The sequence below is a fragment of the Rattus norvegicus genome, chromosome 12 (assembly GCF_036323735.1).
Source record: "Rattus norvegicus strain BN/NHsdMcwi chromosome 12, GRCr8, whole genome shotgun sequence".
In the NCBI taxonomy this organism is placed as follows: Eukaryota; Metazoa; Chordata; class Mammalia; order Rodentia; family Muridae; genus Rattus; species Rattus norvegicus.
The window spans coordinates 5,977,677-5,996,386 of NC_086030.1; the positions used below are offsets into that span (position 1 = coordinate 5,977,677).

Genomic DNA, 18,710 nt, shown 5'->3' on the forward strand with positions numbered 1-18,710 from the left:
AAGCTGTTCTTCAAGCCGAGGAAATACAACATGGTGTCAAGTACTCTACTGTTACAGGAAGCAACTACAGAGAGCTCTCACTCGCTCAAAGGAGTCAGTGCCTTTTGACGCAGAACGAAAACCAAAAATCTCCCAACTACTGCCAATGCTTTCAAAACTAGCATATCAGACGTGATTTTCATCAGGATGCTCTTTGATCCACACTAGTAATTCAAAACCCAAGATCCAGATCATTCATATATATATATATATGTATATTTTATATACATATATATATATAATATTGTGTATTTATATATGCAAACAATTATTGTACTTCATTTCGGTACAAGAATGCCAAATCAGCCACTCCTCATAGAAGGCGATGACAATCTGAGGCCACTTCATATTCGCCTCCTTTGCTTGTCAGCAGCATCTCTCTTCTTCGATTTGCTCTCATCGGATTCACTATCAGATAAAGATTTCCTTTTTGGACAATCGTTTTCTTTACCAGCTTTTCGAGAATGAAGAAGTGCTTCAATTAATTCTGGACAATCTAAATTTTCTCCTGGTACCCAAGTATTATCGGCATCTGTAAACCCCTTCCACTTCACGAAATAGTTCACTACACAATGGTTCAGTACTTTTTCTACCACAAATTCTTCAGGCTCAGCATCTTCAACTCTTTTACTCTTTCCATTCTGTTTTTTTTTTCCCAATTTTTGCAATGTAGTTTTATTGGAGGCCATTTTTAAAATTTAATCGGAGACTTGAAGCGCGCTCAGATGCTCAGGGCCGCGGATTCTGCAGAGTCTCCCGCCTATGTGCTTCAGCTCAGGCACATCCTAGAGGAGGGGTTCCTCTGACATTTTTAAAGTCTATTTTTAGGGTTGAGGATTTAACTCAGTCGTAGGGCACATGCCTAGCAAGCACAAGGCCCTGGGTTCGATCCTTAGCTCTGGGGAAGGAAAAAAAAAGGCAAAATAAAAGTTGTAAAGTCGGGCTGGAAGGATGGCTTAGTGGTTAAGAGCACTGACTGCTCTTCCAGAGGTTCTGAGTTCAAATCCCAGCAACGACATGGTGTCTCACAGCCATCTGTAGTGAGATCTGATGCCCTCTTCTGGTGTGTCTGAAGACAGCTACAGTGTACTTATATATAAGAAATACATCTTTTTTAAAAAAGTTGTAAAGTCTATTTCTGTTTGTTGGTGTGGTTTGGTTTGGTTTGGGATGGGTTTTTTAAGGTTGCTTTGTTGTTTTGGTTTCTGTTGGTTTGTTACGCACATGGTCTCACTGTGTATCCCTGCTGTCCTGAAATCTCCTGAGCTCCTGAGCTCCTGAGCTCCTGAGCTCCTCCGAACCGAACTCAGGCCCTTTTGATTGCTAGGCAAGCACTCTACCACTGAATTAAATCCCCAACCCCCAAAAGCCTACAGCACCCGGTATCCCAGGCAGTCTCCCATCCACGTACTAACCAGGTCCAACCCTGCTTAGCTTCCGAGATCAGACGAGATCGGGCGCGTTCAGGGTGGTATGGCTGTAGGCTGTCTGACATTTTTTTAAAGGAATATAAAACTATTCATTGACACAGCCAGAATACGGCAGATATATAGGTGAATGCCAGCAACAAACCAGTGAACTGCGAACAGGACCCCAGTTGAAGAAATCAGAGAAAGGACTAAAAGAGCTTGAAGGGACTTGAGACCCCATACGAACAACACCACCAACCAACCAGAGCTTCCAGGGACTAAACCACAGCAGGACTTAATGGCCAACATCAGCTCTAACCATGATTCTACTTCCACACCAAACAGATTCCATGAATCATAACCTTTTAGTACATATTTTAACTGCCTACAAAGGCGTGTAATTTTCAAAAACCTTTGCCGGTGAGCTGTGACTGGGTCGCTGCTCTCGGCGCTGTGGTCCCTCCTTGGTTCCCTTTTGTTCCTCCCACCTTAGCTCCATCAATGCACCAGCACCGACCTGACCTCTCTTTATCTCTACCCACTTTTGCTCCATGTGTAAGACTCTCAGAGAGAATCTTCCCTCAGGAGGGAGATCCTCAAGCCCAATGACCATTCCGAGTCCACAGGCTGCAATCAGCAAGAGGATTTTTATTGATCAGGATACACAGGTATCTGTGGGCGTCCCAGTCAATTCGGAAGACTGGCGCGCCTAGCAGAGCCAGGGTGGGCTTTTTATAGTATTTTGGGGAGCAGAAGCAGGCTTACAGAAGCAGATGCATGGTTACAGGGATGTGATTGGTGGAGTAAATGAGGCATACGTGTATGTTACCTATTTTGGCTATAATCATAACAATGAGTTAGCAAAAAGTACATGGTGGTCGGGTCTCCCGGGGGGGTCAGGGACTGTTTCTTTTTCCCCGCCAGGTGGCCCATGGAGCAATGCCCATATTTTAGTCTAGTTTCTGCATTTTGTTTTCTTTTCTGGGCTATTTTGTCTAAATGTTGGGTCAGCTTGTCCCACATATCTAAAAACTTACTTTTTACTTCTATAGTTGAGGGCCTTGGGCTTGTACAATTCCCTTTCTGGGAGGGGGTCTTTCATTCCCCCATTTTCTTTTTGTCCTTGAGTGGAATCTTCCACTCAACTTGGTTAAGGTACCTCTGTTTTTTGTTGTTTCACCATCTGATACTGTTGTCTCAGCACAAAAGTTTGAATGACTGAAAGTCTGTATCTCTTATTATTCCTGTCTGATCTGCATAGAAACAACATTCTTCTTTTAGTGTAGCACACAGACTCCTTCTTTAAGGAATATTAGGTCTAATCTTTTCCTATTTTGAAGGACTACCTCTGAGAGGGAGGTTAGGTATTCTTGGAGGTCAGCTAAAAAGTCTTTTTTACTCTTTTTATATCTGAGTCAATGGCAGTTCTGAATTCTCTATAAGCCTTGCATTGTAGGGCAACAGCAGATGTCCTTGTGCTGTCCTTGTAGCACCTAGATAGCCTTAAATAATTCTCAACTCTCTTTTGTGTCTTATTAAGTCTTTAGCATCAGGATTCTAATCTGGACACTATCTAAACCTATAAATCAAGGTCTTTTAGAACTTCTAAACTTATATAGGTTGTGATCCCTGAGGCACAGTCCCAAGAAGTGTTAGGAGTACTAACATATGTAATGTTACATCATTTGTAATAAAAATCAAGCCTATCCTTACACCTATTCCGAGGGAACCCAGGGCAAACAGGCAAACATGAAATTCTTGTTTCTAAAACACACTCCTCAAGTAAGCATTATAGCAACCTCCCAGTCACTTAAGTCTAGGGAGCTTTTTGAAGATCTGAGTGTCCCTTAGGTCCCAGCTCTCAGCCCCAACAGCTAGTACGCTGCTGGTGAGGGCTGAGAATTGACGGCTGTCAGAGTGGTCAGCAGCACCAGGTACGGTCCTTTCTAGCGAGGCTCGAGTGTCTGGGCTCAGTGTAGCTGTAGTCTCTAACCTGGAACTGATGACATGTCTCGGGGGTCCCCGGGGCATAGGCTGCTGTCAGCTGTGAGCAGATTTCTTTCTATATCACCTGTAGGTCTTTTAGCCTGGCATACAAATCATTATTACTATGACATGTTGGTTCAGTAACATCATCTAATACAGTCAGGGGAGCTGAGGCCCCATATAAGATCTCAAAGGGGGTAAAGCTGAATCTGGAAGGGGTATTTCTTGCTCTAAAGAGAGCAAGAGGGAAGGAGTGTCACCCAGTCTGTGCCAGTCTCCATGGTTAATTTGGTCAGGGTCTCTTTTAGAATTTTATTTATTTACTCTACTTGTCCTGAACTTTGAGGTCTGTAAATACAACGTAATTTTCAATTGACCTCTAAATACTTGGCCACACCCTGGCTTACCTTGGCAACGAAAGTAGGGCTGTTGTCTGACCAGATTACCTTGGGCATTCTAAATCGGGGGAAGATTTCTTCCAGTATCTTCTTGATGATTGTAGAGGCCGTCTCTTGTTTGGTGGGGAAAGCTTCTATCTATTCCTGAAAAGATATCTATAAACACTAGGAGACATTTATAACCATATTTTCCTGGTTTTATCTCTGTGAAGTCCACTTCTCAGTAGGATCCAGGTTGTTCCCCACGGAGCCTCCTACCAGAGTCAACTTTCCTGAAAACAGTTACCTTTTGGCATGGTATACATCAGTGCACTATCTGTTCCACGAGATACTTGAGACCTGTGACATAATATTTAGTTTTTGAAAACGTCTGGATGAGTTTGCTTACCCCTAAGTGAGTCTATTGATGCATTTGTTTTATCATGGCCTCTGCCTATTTTTGTAGCAGGATCTTCTTTCTCGTTGAGGTGTACCAGAGTCTCTTCCTCGGCCTGGCTGGGTCATGGAGGGCCCCTAACAGAGCCAGAATCTCTTTTTTTCTTGCCCTCAGATGTCAGCAGGCCCCTCTGCTGCTGTCCACAGAGATGTTAAGTCTTTTTCTCAGTTCAAGGGCTTTGGTGAGGGGAGCGAGCTCTACTCTCTGAGTAGAAGTGCCTTCTGGTAGGGCCTGAGCCCATATGACTCTGTTTCCATCTACCACTGCTGCCCCAGCCCATCTTTTTCCTTCTGTAAGAAGCTGCTCCCATCTATGAACCAGATGGCATCTACCCCCTCTGCTGGCTGATCAGTCCGATCTTTATGCCACTCTTTAGTGAGCTCCTGCTGACAGTCATGAAGGGGGGTGTCTAGGTCGGGGTCCGGGAGCAGGGTTGCAGGGTTTAGGCTCGTAGGGGCAGTCTGGAATCACAAGGAACAAGTGGGATACCTGGCCCACACCAAGGTCCACCGTTCTTCGGGTAGTCCATGAGTATCATTTGTTGCCGGTAGTCCCCTGTACTCAAGGTCTTTTGCTGGACACTAGCCCATTTGGGTGGAGGAGCACAGAGTGTTGGGCCCCCATATTCACAAAACAGCTGGGCGAGCTTCCATTCTATCTTAGCGCATAGCCAGCACTCTAGGACCAAGAGGCTTGCCTTCCGGGCTGCTGGAGAGGCCCCTCTTGTTCTTCCTGGGGCAGTCCCTGACCCAGTGTCCTTTTTCCTTGCGATAGGCACACTGATCTTTAGCTTAGGAATTCTCTTCTGTTGCCGGGTACTGTCTTCTTAGGTTCCCTAACTACTGTGGCCAGTATATATTTCTCTCTTGTCTTTTATCTCTCTTTAGCTCTCTAGCTTCTTCTTTTCTTCCTTAGCTTCCTGCTCTTTTTACCTTCTTTCCTCTTTCTCTTCCTCAGTCTCTCTCTTATATCTGCACCTTCCTCTACAGCTATTAGATGCTGTCCACTTACTACACTTCAACTTTACTTTCTCTGCAACTTACACTAACTCTCAGCAACTTAGCTTAACCCTTCAAATTTCTGTAACTTTCTCTCTTTATATCTTTTCCTTATCTTAGCCAGATTGGTGGGGCATTTTCCAGCCCCTCAGAGACCCACCCTTGGAGCCTGGTGGCAGACCCGGAGCACTCCCTACCTTCAGGGGTATTCAAGTCAACAGTCAGGAGTGAGGGTCTTCCATCTATGTCTGGAACATTCTTTCTGGCCTCTAGCAGGATTCCATCTTTCCTCGGTGGTAAAGAAGACCTGTAACAGTTACTAACAAGCATCTCACGTGGGATGGTGAGAAAACAAGAAGAGAATCTTGAGAATAGAGGTCTACTGAAGAGGACAAATAGCATTTAGTCACACAGCTAAACCAGGAGGACTTTTTGGGACAAAAAGGCCATTGTAAAAATAAGCACAAGCTTTGTGTCTGTGAAACAGAACGGCAAGCAGAGAGGGAGCTGATCTGTTACCGACCATCTCTCTGGACTTAAGAACTAATAACAAAAGGATGGAGAGATGGTTAGGACCTGGGTGCTAGATACCAAGTGGCTGACAAAAGAATTGTAACCAGTTCACCTGGGACTTTCAGGAGCTCAGTAGCAGCCCTTTACCAAACTGTCTCAGTGGGCTAAAGGTCCATGGAAAAGAAAACATTAATCCTGACCTTGGCCACAGCCAAAGCCTGAATTCTAAATTTTGACTGGCAAAACAAAGTTCTTCACAGTTTGTTGCAGATTCTTTTCGAAACTATTTTAGGGGCTTCTCTGCCCCCCAACCTGGGGCATTTTGACCACAGGGGCAGGAACTGGCTGCTGAGGGGATAGGATCAAAGGCACTCTCCATGTCAGTGATGACTAACAGGGAAGGTGATTTAATGTTGGAGATCAACTCCTCTCTTGGAATAGGGCCAACAGATAAGGCAAGCTCCCTTAAAGAACTTCTCTTAATGAACGCTCTCCTTCTGTGAGCAAGTGTTGAAGGTCTGGCCACTGAAGGCAGCAACTGGAATTATTATTTTTTTTCTCAGGGCCAAAAGTCTCATAAAAACAAACACTAACTCTATATTATCGTTTTGTTGTCAAAGCGTCAACCCCGGCCAGCCTCATCACCTTGAAACTCCTCTTACGCTGACTTGGCCTGAGCTGCACCGCTGCCCACGTGCAGCCTGCAGCTTGCTAGCAGGCCTGCATGCTTGTCACCCTCAGCCCCTACATTTTCCTACTCTGTGCTGTCCCTTCCTTAGAAGCTGTGAATGTTTAAGCAACAGGGAGAATTTTTCTTCAGGATCTAAGGTAAAGCTTTCAGGCTCTTGTTAATGCCTGCTTCAGACAGGGTTACTCGCTAACCTGGAGTTCTTCATACACAACGGTTAACAGCAGCTAGACTGGACAAGGGGAGCAAAGGGAGGGGCATCTCTCCTTGGGGAGGAGGCTCAAGAGAGAAAGATAAAACACCCCGGCAGAAAACAATTTTTCTCAAGCAAATTATTTCCAAGTTAAGCACCAAGAGGACCAAGTAAAACTCCTTGACAAACAAAGCAAACAGTTTCATGATTTCAAACACAGTGTCATTCCAAGATTTTAAACACAGTCGTCTATCCAAAGTCCAAAAACGAAACAAAAGTCAAAAAGACACTGGACAATACCACAGAAAACAACCCAGACAAACAAGACCAAGACAAAGCATCCTATAACCAATTTCCACAGATGTTCAAAGAAAATTAGGACACAAAGAAGACAAACAATTCCAACAGTCAGACAGACATACGCACCTCGGCTTCGGTGTCAAACTGAAACCAAAAATTCAGACAGAGGCACCGAGGGTCCGGATCCTTCAGTGGATCCGGCTCTCTCCTCTCTCCTCCAACCCAAAACCACGTATCCTTCCGATACAGGCTGAGCCCCCAAAAAACTGGGCTCCAAACACCCTTGGAACGTCTTCCAGGGCTGCGGGGGAGAAGTCCGAGCTCGTCAGCTCCTTCTCTGGCCCGCCCAAATACAAACGGTCTAGACCCAAGCCAAGTAACTAAGCATTTACAGAACAAGTCACAAAGCAAGACAAGACAGGACAAGACAAACACTGGCCAGCTTACCTCCCGGTGGGTGGTCGGTGGTCTCTAGGCAGAGGATCTCCGATCCCGGACGAGCCCCCATATGTAAGACTCTCAGAGAGAATCTTCCCTCAGGAGGGAGATCCTCAAGCCCAATGACCATTCCGAGTCCACAGGCTGCAATCAGCAAGAGGATTTTTATTGATCAGGATACACAGGTATCTGTGGGCGTCCCAGTCAATTCGGAAGACTGGCGCGCCTAGCAGAGCCAGGGTGGGCTTTTTATAGTATTTTGGGGAGCAGAAGCAGGCTTACAGAAGCAGATGCATGGTTACAGGGATGTGATTGGTGGAGTAAATGAGGCATACGTGTATGTTACCTATTTTGGCTATAATCATAACAATGAGTTAGCAAAAAGTACATGGTGGTCGGGTCTCCCGGGGGGGTCAGGGACTGTTTCTTTTTCCCCGCCAGGTGGCCCATGGAGCAATGCCCATATTTTAGTCTAGTTTCTGCATTTTGTTTTCTTTTCTGGGCTATTTTGTCTAAATGTTGGGTCAGCTTGTCCCACATATCTAAAAACTTACTTTTTACTTCTATAGTTGAGGGCCTTGGGCTTGTACAATTCCCTTTCTGGGAGGGGGTCTTTCACATGTTTGAAGAACACTGAGACAGCTTTATCACTTTAGAATTTTCGTCCTAGAACAATTGCTGGGCTCAAACACCTCCCACCTGGAAAGGCGTGCCCTTAAAAATTTATTATCCCAGTCTCTCCTTCTGCCCTAAGCTTCTATCAGCTAGCCCCGGTTGACCTCCTTGGCCATTTGCCAGTAGTGGAGGACACTGGTTCTAGCTCCCTCGATCTTACATGACTGCTGCATGTTCCTCCTTCCAGAGCATGGCAGAAAAGCCCGTCTCTTTCCCTGCATCTCCCTTTTCCTCTTGGGACCCAGAAGTCCCACCTGTATCCTTCACCCAACAATTTGGTTCCTTATTGAGAAAAATCAAGAACCAATTAGGGAACCAGACCTTAGTATCAGCACCTTCCCCTATACCTAAGGTTTTGAGTTTCCTTTAGTTGTCTTTTAAACATAAACTTAAAAAATGTTTGTCATTATACTGTTCAGTCTCCTGGACAGAACCAAAAAGCCCTTCTTGTTTCTTCTGTTCCACAAAGAAAGGTTTCTTGTCTTCCTAAGTTCACCCGAAAGACTGTTCATGTTGTTAACAAATTTATCTCTTTTGTAAACTTATAAGCTCCAGGAAACACATTCAAATCTACCTCTGGTGGACCTAACAGACTCCATCCGAATAAGTATACTTGCCAAGCAATAGCCTAAGTTTGTACCTGTTACCTCCTACAGAGAGTGGGATTCCTCTCCTGTGCCCTGGAATTGGGACTCCCTCAACCCAACCACCAAGACCTAAGGTTACACATAAGAAAAAAAATTTAGCCCAATGTAATTAACTTTATTCTCTACCTCTAGTGTGGTGTGTGTGTGTGTGTGTGTGTGTGTGTGTGTGTATGTGTGTGTGTGTATGTGTGTGTGAGTGTGTGTGTATGTGTGTGTGAGTGTGTGTGTATGTGTGTGTGAGTGTGTGTGTATGTGTGTGAGTGTGTGTATGTGTGTGTGAGTGTGTGTGTATGTGTGTGTGAGTGTGTATGTGTGAGTGTGTGTGTTTGTGTGTGTGTGTATGTATGTGTGTGTATGTGTGTGTATGTGTGTGTGAGTGTGTGTGTATGTGTGTGTGAGTGTGTGTGTATGTGTGTGTGAGTGTGTGTGTATGTGTGTGAGTGTGTGTATGTGTGTGTGAGTGTGTGTGTATGTGTGTGTGAGTGTGTGTGTGAGTGTGTGTATGTGTGCGTGTGTGTGTATGTGTGCGTGTGTGTATATGTGTGTGTGAGTGTGTATGTGTGTATATATGTGTGTGTATGTGTTTGTGTACATGTGTGTATATGTGTGTATATGTGTGTGTGAGTGTGTATGTGTGAGTGTGTATGTTTGTGTGTGTGTGTGTGTGTGTGTGTGTGTGTGTTTCAGCATCCTGTCAAGTCCAGGCGTTTACTCAAAACCTACATCCGGCACAGCTCCCAAGAAGCAACCCGCAGATGCTCCAGCCTACTCTCACAGACACAGCTGCTTCTACTGGACCTGCATCTTCCTACCCACAAATGGTTCCACAGACAGCAAGGAAACAGCCAACACTCCCCTAAGACTGGACCAACATCCTCATCCCCATTTTCTTAGGTTTCCCAGAGATATATCGCCCCAAAGTCAATAGGAAGTAGCTAAAGATGACGACCCTATTCACCAATACCTTTTTCTAGTTTTTCCATTTTTTAATTAAACCAAAATAGAGGAATGTTAGCATTCCTTGTAGGCTCCATCCCACAGTTACCTGGCAATAGCCAGGTATGCTTGGCCTATGATAAAAGGGACCATTCACCCTCTCCTCTCCCTCTTACTCTCTTATCCTCTGCCCCTTCTCTCCCTGACCCCTTTCTCCCCTTCCCCTCCCTCTCCACGTATTCCTGGCTTCTCTCTCTCTCTCTCTCTCTCTCTCTCTCTCTGTCTCTCATCTGTCTGTCTGTCTCTGTCTCTGTCTCTTTCTGTCTCTGTTTCTCTCTCTCTCTCCTCCCTTCCCAACTCCACTACCCATACCCTTAATAAACTCTATTCCATACTATATCTGTCATATGGCTGGTACCTCAGGGGGAAGGGTACCTCCTTCCTCCTTCTCCTCCTCCTTCTCCTTCTTCCTGCCTCACAGTGCCTCCTCCAACCCCAAGCCTGGAAAACCTAAATCCCACCTATATTTCTTCTGTCCAGCCATTGGTTGTAGGCATCTTTATTTACCAATCAGAAATAACTTGGGGGTAGGGTCATTTGGGTGTACATGCAGATTCCAGGTCTTGGAGACTCTGTCTCAGAAAGAGGAGGAGCAGGAGGGAGAGCACCTGAGGAGCAAGATCAAAGGTTGTCCTCTGGCTTCCACATGCATACATCCACACATACATATGCCTGCTTACTTACATGTACATGTGCTCCTGCACAAGCACAAATGCTTTGACACCAATATACACACAAAATAAATAGTTTGCCGTCTTAAGCCACTAAGTTCTGGGGACGCTTGTTACACAGCAAAAATGTATCATGTGAAGCTATATTTTATATAAAAAAAAGTTACAGAGTTTAAAATGGAGACTGTGTCTGTGTTTTGCATACATATATATTCATGGATGTCTGGTAGATGTACATTAATGTGCAGATATGTGCACATGCATTCAGAGACCACAGCAGGATGTTACATAGCTTGTCTATCATGCTCTACCTTAGTATGTTGAGACAGGGTCTGACTAAACAGACATTCGCCAATTCTGCTAGGTTGCCTGGCCAGCAAGCTACCACAATATGTCTGTCTCCACTTTTTCCAAAATTGTGGCTGTAGATACACACAGCCAAGTCCAGCTTCCTACTGAAAAGATTCAGTGCTCTTTTCTGGACTCCACAGGTATTGTACACACATGGTCCACAGACACATGTGTAAGCAAAATATCCATACACATAAAATAAAAAAATGAAAAATTTTAACTTCTAGGTTTACGTGCTGAAGATCTAGACGTCTCCTCTCAGAATGTGCTATTTGAGGCCGGGGATAGCTCAGTGAGTAAAGAGATGGCTTTGTGGTTTTATTTTTCTTTTGCTATGATAAACACCATGCTCAAAAGCAACCAGTGAGGAAAGGGTTCATTTCAACTTAACGTTTAGTCCATCATCAATGGAAGCCAAGACAGGAACTCAAGGCAAGATCTTGAAGCAGAAACCGTGGAGATAAGCTGCATAGTGGCTTACTCTCTGGTGGCTTCTGCTCAGCTACCTTAGTTATACATCCTGGGCCCGCCTGTGTAGGGGATGGTGCTGCCCACAGTGTGCTTTCCCTGCTCCCAATCAACTAGTTATCAATAGAGACAACCTCACAAACACAAAGACCTAAGTTACACACTATTTGTGTAATGGTTTGAATAGGAATGGCTCTTATAAGCTCCTATATTTGAATGCTTAGTCCCCAGTATTAAAAGAACTAGGAGGTGTGTCCTTGTTAGAAGAAGTGTGTCACTGAAGGTGGGCTTTGAAATTTCAAAAACCTATGCCAAGCCCAGTCTCTCTCCCTCTCCCCCTCCCTCTCTCCTCCCCCTCTCTGTGCGTGCCTGTGTGTGTGTGTGTGTGTGTGTGTGTGTGTGTGTGTGTGAACATCACAGTTCAGGATGAAGCCCTGGATTCTGCCTACATGCTGCCATTCTCCCTAATGTGCTAATGGACTCTGAAACTGTGAGCAAGCCCCATTTAAATGAATTCTTTTTTAAGATTGCCTTGATCATGGTGCCTCTTTACAGTGACTAAGACAGAGGTTAGTACCAGGAACTGGAGTACTGCTGTGACAAGCCTGCCCATACAGTTTGTTGAAGGAATTTGGAAGACTTTGGGACCTTGGACTGGAAAAAACGTTTAGATGCTTTAGGTGGACTTAATGGTCCGTCCGAGTAGGAGCACGGAAGACAGTGTTGAGGACAATTTGAACTGTGGGAGTCCAGTTCAAATAAAAGGCTTCAGGGGGATAACATCACTGGGTGGCCTGTGGCGCAGTCTTCTGATACTTTGGAAAAGACTGTGGCTGCTTTTTGCCCTCGTCCTAAGAATCTGCCTGAAGCTAAACTGAAAACTTTTGAACTACGGCATTGGCAGAGGAGGTCATAAGGCAGCCCCGGTTACCTTTACCAGATTGTATGGCCCGATTGTTAGTGGCCAGTTTTATTCGGATCTATGGGGGAAAGGAACAAGCTGAGCGAGGAAAGGGAAAAACAGTTCGAGGCAAAAAGGAACACCAGGAAACATAACGTTGCAGCCAAGTCCAGTGCTAAGGAGAGGAAAGGCTTAAAGAAAAGACTGATGATAAACGTAATTAGGGAGTGCTGGCCTCAGGGCTACACCCTACGCAGCTACGCTTCAGACTTGTAAATGGGAATTAAAGGGAAGCTTGGGCAGAGAAGGAAAACATCAGCCACAGAAAGCTGATGCTGCCACAGTTGAAGGAGGGGCCCATGCCCCAGCCCCAGCAAGTACCAGAAGTTGGTGGATTGAGCCATATGGTTCTGGCTTTAGAGTCAAGGATACAAGAAATGGGTTATAGGATCTCCCTCCATAGGCCAGGCCTTTGTCAGGGGTTTCCCCTGCATGGAGGCCCAGACAGGTCATTTCACGAAGCTGTGAAGGTGAAGTCTGGATTGTCCCGGAGATCCCAAGTTGACAGAGTTGTGAGAAGTTGCCACTGAAAGTCACAGGTCGGAAGCGGAACTAACCCAAGAGAGGGAAGTGTGTTGCTGTCAACAAACCAGAAAGAGGGTGCAGGTCTGAAGAGTGCTTGGACGTCAGACATGGAGATGTAGAATTTGAAGTTTGTCCTGCTGGCTTTTGGACTTGCTTTGCCCCAGGATTTCCCTGCTGTACTCCCTTTTGGAATGGTAATGCACACCGTATGCATGTGGGAAGTATACGATCTGCCTTTTGATTTTGATTTTGCAGAGATTACAGCTAAGCAACTGCATGAATCTCAGAAGAGACTTTGGACTTTTAAGGAGTCATGAGCCTGTAAAAGACTATGTGGTCTTCTGAAGTCTGACTAAGTGCATTTTGAACGATACTGTGGCCATAAGCACTTGTTAGCCCCTTTTAAATGTTTAAACCCAAAACCCAACCTTTTAAGAAAGGGTCAGATATGGTGACATGTACTTATAACCCCAGCACTAGAGAGGCAGAGCAAGAGACAGGCAGGTCCCTGGAGTTCACTGGCTGGACATCTGTGAGAAAGCCTGTCTCAAAAATAATGGTGGACAGCCCCTGAGAGACAATATCTGAGACCGTCCTCTGAAATCTACACTCACATCCATACATATACACATGTGCACCTGCACACGAGCACCCACACATGTGTATCTGCATACATGAACACACAAACACATAGGATTTCTCTTAATATAGCAAATCTCAAAGCCATAGCCCCACCCAGACCAACCCGGATACTACTACACACACAAAAGGTCTCAAGATAATTTATTCCAAATTTTAATATAAACAAGTAATTAGCCTGTATTATACATGCAGAACAATTTCAGCCCCTTCCTTCCCTTCCCCTCCCCCCACACAAAAAAAGGCATAGTCTGTACATGATGCTACTCGGCTCTTGTAGGGAAAATGTCACTGTGCTTTGGGTGGGCTTTGTGTGTCTCTTTTCTGCAGTGCTGTGGCACATTTGATCCGACACCGTTGACACATGGGATATAGCCACCAAGGCACAAAAAGGGGGAAGGAGCAGCAACTTTGATACAAAGAATAAGGACCAAACAAGCCATTCCTGTGCTTGTGGATGGACACACACACACTTGAGGACCCTTCTTTCCTTCTCAAATAATCACAAGGGTTCCAGGACCATGATCTAACCTTTAACAAATTTTTGTTTCATTTGATGTTGTTGTTTTCTTAAACGGCCCACATACTGATAAAAATTTGGCCAGAGACTGATTCTGTATCCTGATTGGTATTAAGTTAGCTCAAATACTCATTGATCGCCATTTCTTGAGTACTATCTGAGGATGTATATGCCTTCAGTCATGGCCTCTTAAAAGGCCATCATATTATTTCATGTAGTTTAAACAGCAAGTGATAATCTGTTATTCCTAGTCTCCGTTTTCATCTCTCATATAAATTCATATTCTGAGGAACATTCCGGAAGGTTTTCTAAAATGACTACACTCTGTGTATCATTTACACAAAATCAGCACTATTTTTTTCCACGTCCAACAAAACCGTAATTTTTAAAGAGCCTATGTTGTCAAGAACTCATCAACTAGAATTCAGAATACATCCACGTATCATAAAGTCAAAGAACCCTTGCTAAAATGGCCATCACTTTACCACGATCGTCATTATGGACTAGACTGTCACAGTGATACTGCCCACTGGCCAGTGTTATGGTGAGCTTCAAATAAAATTGTTCTGCATGGTAGAATGTCCGTCCTGATAAGATAGTAAGGTTAATTTTTGCTTGTGTTGGTGGCGCCACTCCCAGCTACCACAAAATATAGCTCAGCTCTTCCTGGAAATCTCCATTCTCCCAAACTGGGCTCAACATAGATCCAGAAAGTCATCAGGGCTCTTCCCTTCCAGCTAGCTTCAAATTACAGGGAAACATTTAGAAGGGCTCCAAGTACATGAACCTTTCCTGATGTGTGCTTGACATCATTGAACCAGACAGGAAAACATGTCTGCCATTATCCTGGAGGAAATAATTGCATGGCTTTCACCATGCTCAGAGTGTTAAAGTAATGAGACATCCCCCAAAGCACACAACAAGAAGTGCCAATGTAACTTGGTGTTGTTGCTCTCTCTCTCTCTCTCTCTCTCTCTCTCTCTCTCTCTCTCTCTCTCTCTCTCCCCCCATCACTCCAAACTACAAAGAGTCGAGCCATGATTTTCTAGGTCTTGAGATTGTTTTCTTACAAAGCTATCATCATGTGAAAACAAAATGAGTCTCATGATCCAATAGCTACTTGTTTCCTTCCCATATCAAAATGGAATTCGTGGAGTCCCTTTTGGTAGGGCCACCCAGGTTGGCGCACCTCTCCAGAAAAGACAGAAGAGTCAAATTTCAAGGACAGGGTCCTACAGTGACATAGTAAGGCAAAACATTAAGTCGGGGCCATGCTGCTGGCCCTGCCTTGATTTCCAGAGTTCTTGCAACTGTACAAGGCTAGTGTCAGCTTGAAGTCAACCAAGCCCCAGCACAGGGGTTCTATTCCATTGTGCAGGGTTCAAGACCTGTTCAGGGAATGGATAGGTTTTGTATTAGGCTCTCCCCAAATACCCTTGTATTGGCTATTTCTGTAGGAGGTGCCCACACACAGCCTTATAAGTCTGAACAGGGAAAGAAATAGCGGTCAGAGAACCAAGCTTCCCTTGCGTTCATGTCTGGGGGATTTTGTGTGACATCTGAAGGTGCTGGTTCACTGCCTCATCAGGGAAAGGAACATCCACTTTTCACCAAGACCTTAGATCAAGGGGCCTCTCAAAGAGGCCAAGTCATGACCTGAAGTATGGCTTGTGTGTGAGAGCCCGTGGGTTTTTTTTTTTAAAGGAGGTTATACTCAGAAGGATATCAGCAACAAGAAGACTCTGGGCTCACAGGAAGGCTCTAACGTTTTAATCCCAACTCTCTCCTTCAAAATTCTTCCTAGCCATGGCATTCAAAAATCAACTGGTACACAGCTCCCCAACTCGGAGAATGATTCGGCCAGAATCCAGAAGCCCCAGCATCTGTTACTGAACCACACGTCCTGACGAGACACTGAGGTAGACTGTACTGAGAAGAAGAAAATACCCACACTCACCTGCTTTTATTTTTCCTTGATAAAAAAAATTTACATGCATACCATTTTTTTACAAAAGTGATTTTTCAAGAGTGATTTTATATATTAAAATAAATACTTTCCCCAGTACTATAAGAAAACCTTTTGAATTAGAAAGGTGTGAAAATTTCTGCTAGTAGAGCATCGCTACAAATTTACTGTAAAAAGGAAAAATAACAAACAAACAAAAAAATATCCAGACCTAAGGTGTCTTCCACTGATGCACAGACCTCCTATTTACAAAGTGTTTTGGGAAAAAGTAACTGTAACTCTTGCTTCTTGTAAGTACCAATCACTGAGTTTCCTGGTAATCTTTCTGCGTGCTGCAATTTTTCTAATATAAATTTGACAGCAGTTGACAACTAGGATTTATGTGTTCCTGTGTTCTCAACCAAGACTCAAGAGGGTTTGGGGGTGGCCAGTGTGTCTTTATCTCGTATCTCCTAGGGGATATCAAGGTATCAAATACTTGTGGGGAAACGCACGCAGGAAAGAACCCCCGGGAGGGTTTTTGAGTTTGCCATAGTTGTCTCTCACTTGAGCAGCTGTGGTTTGATGCAAAGAGGTTGCGAGTTTGTGTGCCTTCACCAGTTCTTGGTGGTGGGAAGTGTCCGATGTTCTCTCCTCTAGACTTTAGTCTCGAGAGACTGAAACATAAGCGCTTGAGAAATAGACTCAGGCGCTCCATCTGGCCAAGCTGAGGTCTCTGGGCACCGCGAGCAGCTGTGGGGTGGGGTTTAGTGTGGAGAATAGCCAGATGCCCCAAAGGTGGAGACCGACAGCGATTTGAAGGTGCACCTCCTCAGACACTGCTTAGTGTTCCCAGAGTCCAACTGTGTCACTGGTCTTTGGGATCTGAGTTCAGTATCTTTGAGCAAAGTGTAGGCTTTGAAGAAGTGAGGTACACAAGCAGAGAAAAACCAGACAAACACAGGTGTTCTGGAAGGCCACCTCGGCCCCAGGTAACCACCAGTGTATCCAAGCAAGGAACATCCAGTCAGTGTTACTATCTGAACCAGTCAAAAATCCAGTTACCCACAAATCCACAAGAACTCACCGAGTCCTAAAAGGCTAGCAGCTAATGTGGTATAATTCCCAGAAAAAAACAAAACAAAACAAAACATGTGTTTCAAAGACCGAACACAGAGGCCACTCATGTATTGTCCCGTCTCCCCACACAGGCAGATGTGCCCACCACTTCCCCTGCTCCCAAGGAAATAATAACTTATTAGGCTCATCTCAAAGATCCCATAAGCTTTAAATATGTTACCAATATATTCTCAAACTTGTTGCCTTACTTCCTTCTACTGTGTGTGTGTCTGTGTGTGTGTGTATGTGTGTATCTGTCTGTGTGTGTGTCTGTGTGTGTGTGTCTGTGTGTGTATCTGTGTGTGTGTGTGTGTGTGTGTGTGTGTGTGTGTGCGCCCGTGCATGCATGTCCTTTGTTTGATCTTCCAAAGATCCTCCATGAATCCAGACCAAATAATCATCCCTCTGTTTTTGGAAATCATCACCAAAGGGAAGGGGAAGAAGACACCTGAGCGAGTTCTGACGTGACTGAGGAGAATCTCTCGAGGGCACAAGCTCTCGGTTCATAAGAAGGAAGAGGACAATATGAGGTCACCCACTCCAAGCAGCGGGTGCTTCATGAGCCAAGTCACCAAGCATCAGTCCAGAGAAAAATGTAACATACACACAGCCCCCACCCCACCCTGTGATCTCTAACCTGGACACAACACACACGCAAATGCACGCAGGTGTGCAGATGAGCACACACTTAGGAGTACACACCCTTTCCCAAAATAATAAAATATGAAAGCAGCAGCTATTGGTCAATTTGAGGAACTGATTTTGTGAATGAGGAAAAAAACAAAACAAAACTAAAATAAAATAAGCTCCTTCTCTCAGATTAATGAAACCTTCTCAAAGCCCAACCCCGCGAAAGCACGCAATTCCAGAACTGGGTTCTGTAGGTCAGGTTTGGTTTTTGTTTTGTTTTTCTGTCTGTTTCTTCTTTGCTTTCTGACTTGTGCTCCATAAATAAAGTCTGTCTTTGACAACTAACTATAACTCAGACACTAGCAGAAAAAAAAAACTGTAAAAACAGGTTCATCCTTCCAATCTATGAGGAAAACACCAGCAACAACAATAAAATCTTGGTTTGATACCGTGGGGGCAGGGAAGGGAGTATGGAAACCCCAACCCCTCTAGGTTCACAGTTAGCCCTCCACAGGCTCGCAGGGTTGGCGACCACACCTGTGTGTTTTCAGGTCCAAAGACAAACAGAAATGTGTACGAACTATCTGTGAGCTCAGTTTCACATCTGGGTAGAGTCCCGATAATCCTGAGTTTCCTGGAGGCAGTCAAACTACAGAAGAGTTTTTAAAAAGAAAGAAAGAAAAGAAAAGAATCCTTCCCCGAGCGAGCAGGCGCTGTTAGGAAGGGTTCGACCTCGGCAGGGTGAGGACCCGCCCATTCTTCTTGCCCCCGTTCATGTGGGTGTAGGGGATGTGTTCATCATAGGTCCGTTTGATGCTCAGAGAGGACCCTCCCTCCCGGCATCCAGCCTCTTCTCTCTGACAGTGAGAGGAACGATCCAAGGGGACATTCTCCATGTCCTCGAACTCCATCTCCAGCTCTTCACTCTCGGGAGCCTTGTTCTCCTCGCTGTAGAAGAAGGAAACTTCCGGAAAGCTGGGGTGGAGGTCGTCCTTGAGCAGGTTGACGATTTCCAGGAAGGTCGGCCTCATCTTGGGGTTGAACTGCCAGCACATGCGCATCAGGTCAGTGCTGTGGAGACAGGAACCAGGGCGGATACGTTTAAGTCAGGGGAGCCTTGGCCCTGGCTGTGGTTGTACGCAGAGCGGACAGTAAAGGCTGGATC

General features: G+C 45.0%; 1 protein-coding gene and 1 non-coding gene across 5 annotated transcripts in view; both read right to left on the reverse strand.

Annotated features, from left to right (window-relative positions):
- Positions 1-1,406: 1,406 nt before the first annotated feature.
- On the reverse strand, positions 1,407-1,524 carry LOC120096126 (5S ribosomal RNA). The gene has a single exon (XR_005492152.1). It is a non-coding gene; the product is annotated as a 5S ribosomal RNA (ribosomal RNA).
- Positions 1,525-13,458: 11,934 nt separating this feature from the next.
- The window catches only part of Insr (insulin receptor), a 138,141-nt gene continuing 132,889 nt past the window's right edge, over positions 13,459-18,710 (reverse strand). For 3 of the 4 annotated variants that reach the window (XM_063271068.1, XM_039089097.2, XM_039089096.2), the window contains one exon: positions 13,459-18,616. In XM_063271068.1, the coding sequence (XP_063127138.1) occupies positions 18,262-18,616 (355 nt within the window). In that variant the 3' untranslated portion in view covers positions 13,459-18,261. The remainder of the gene's footprint in view (positions 18,617-18,710) is intronic. The other variant, NM_017071.2, reaches the window with a different exon arrangement.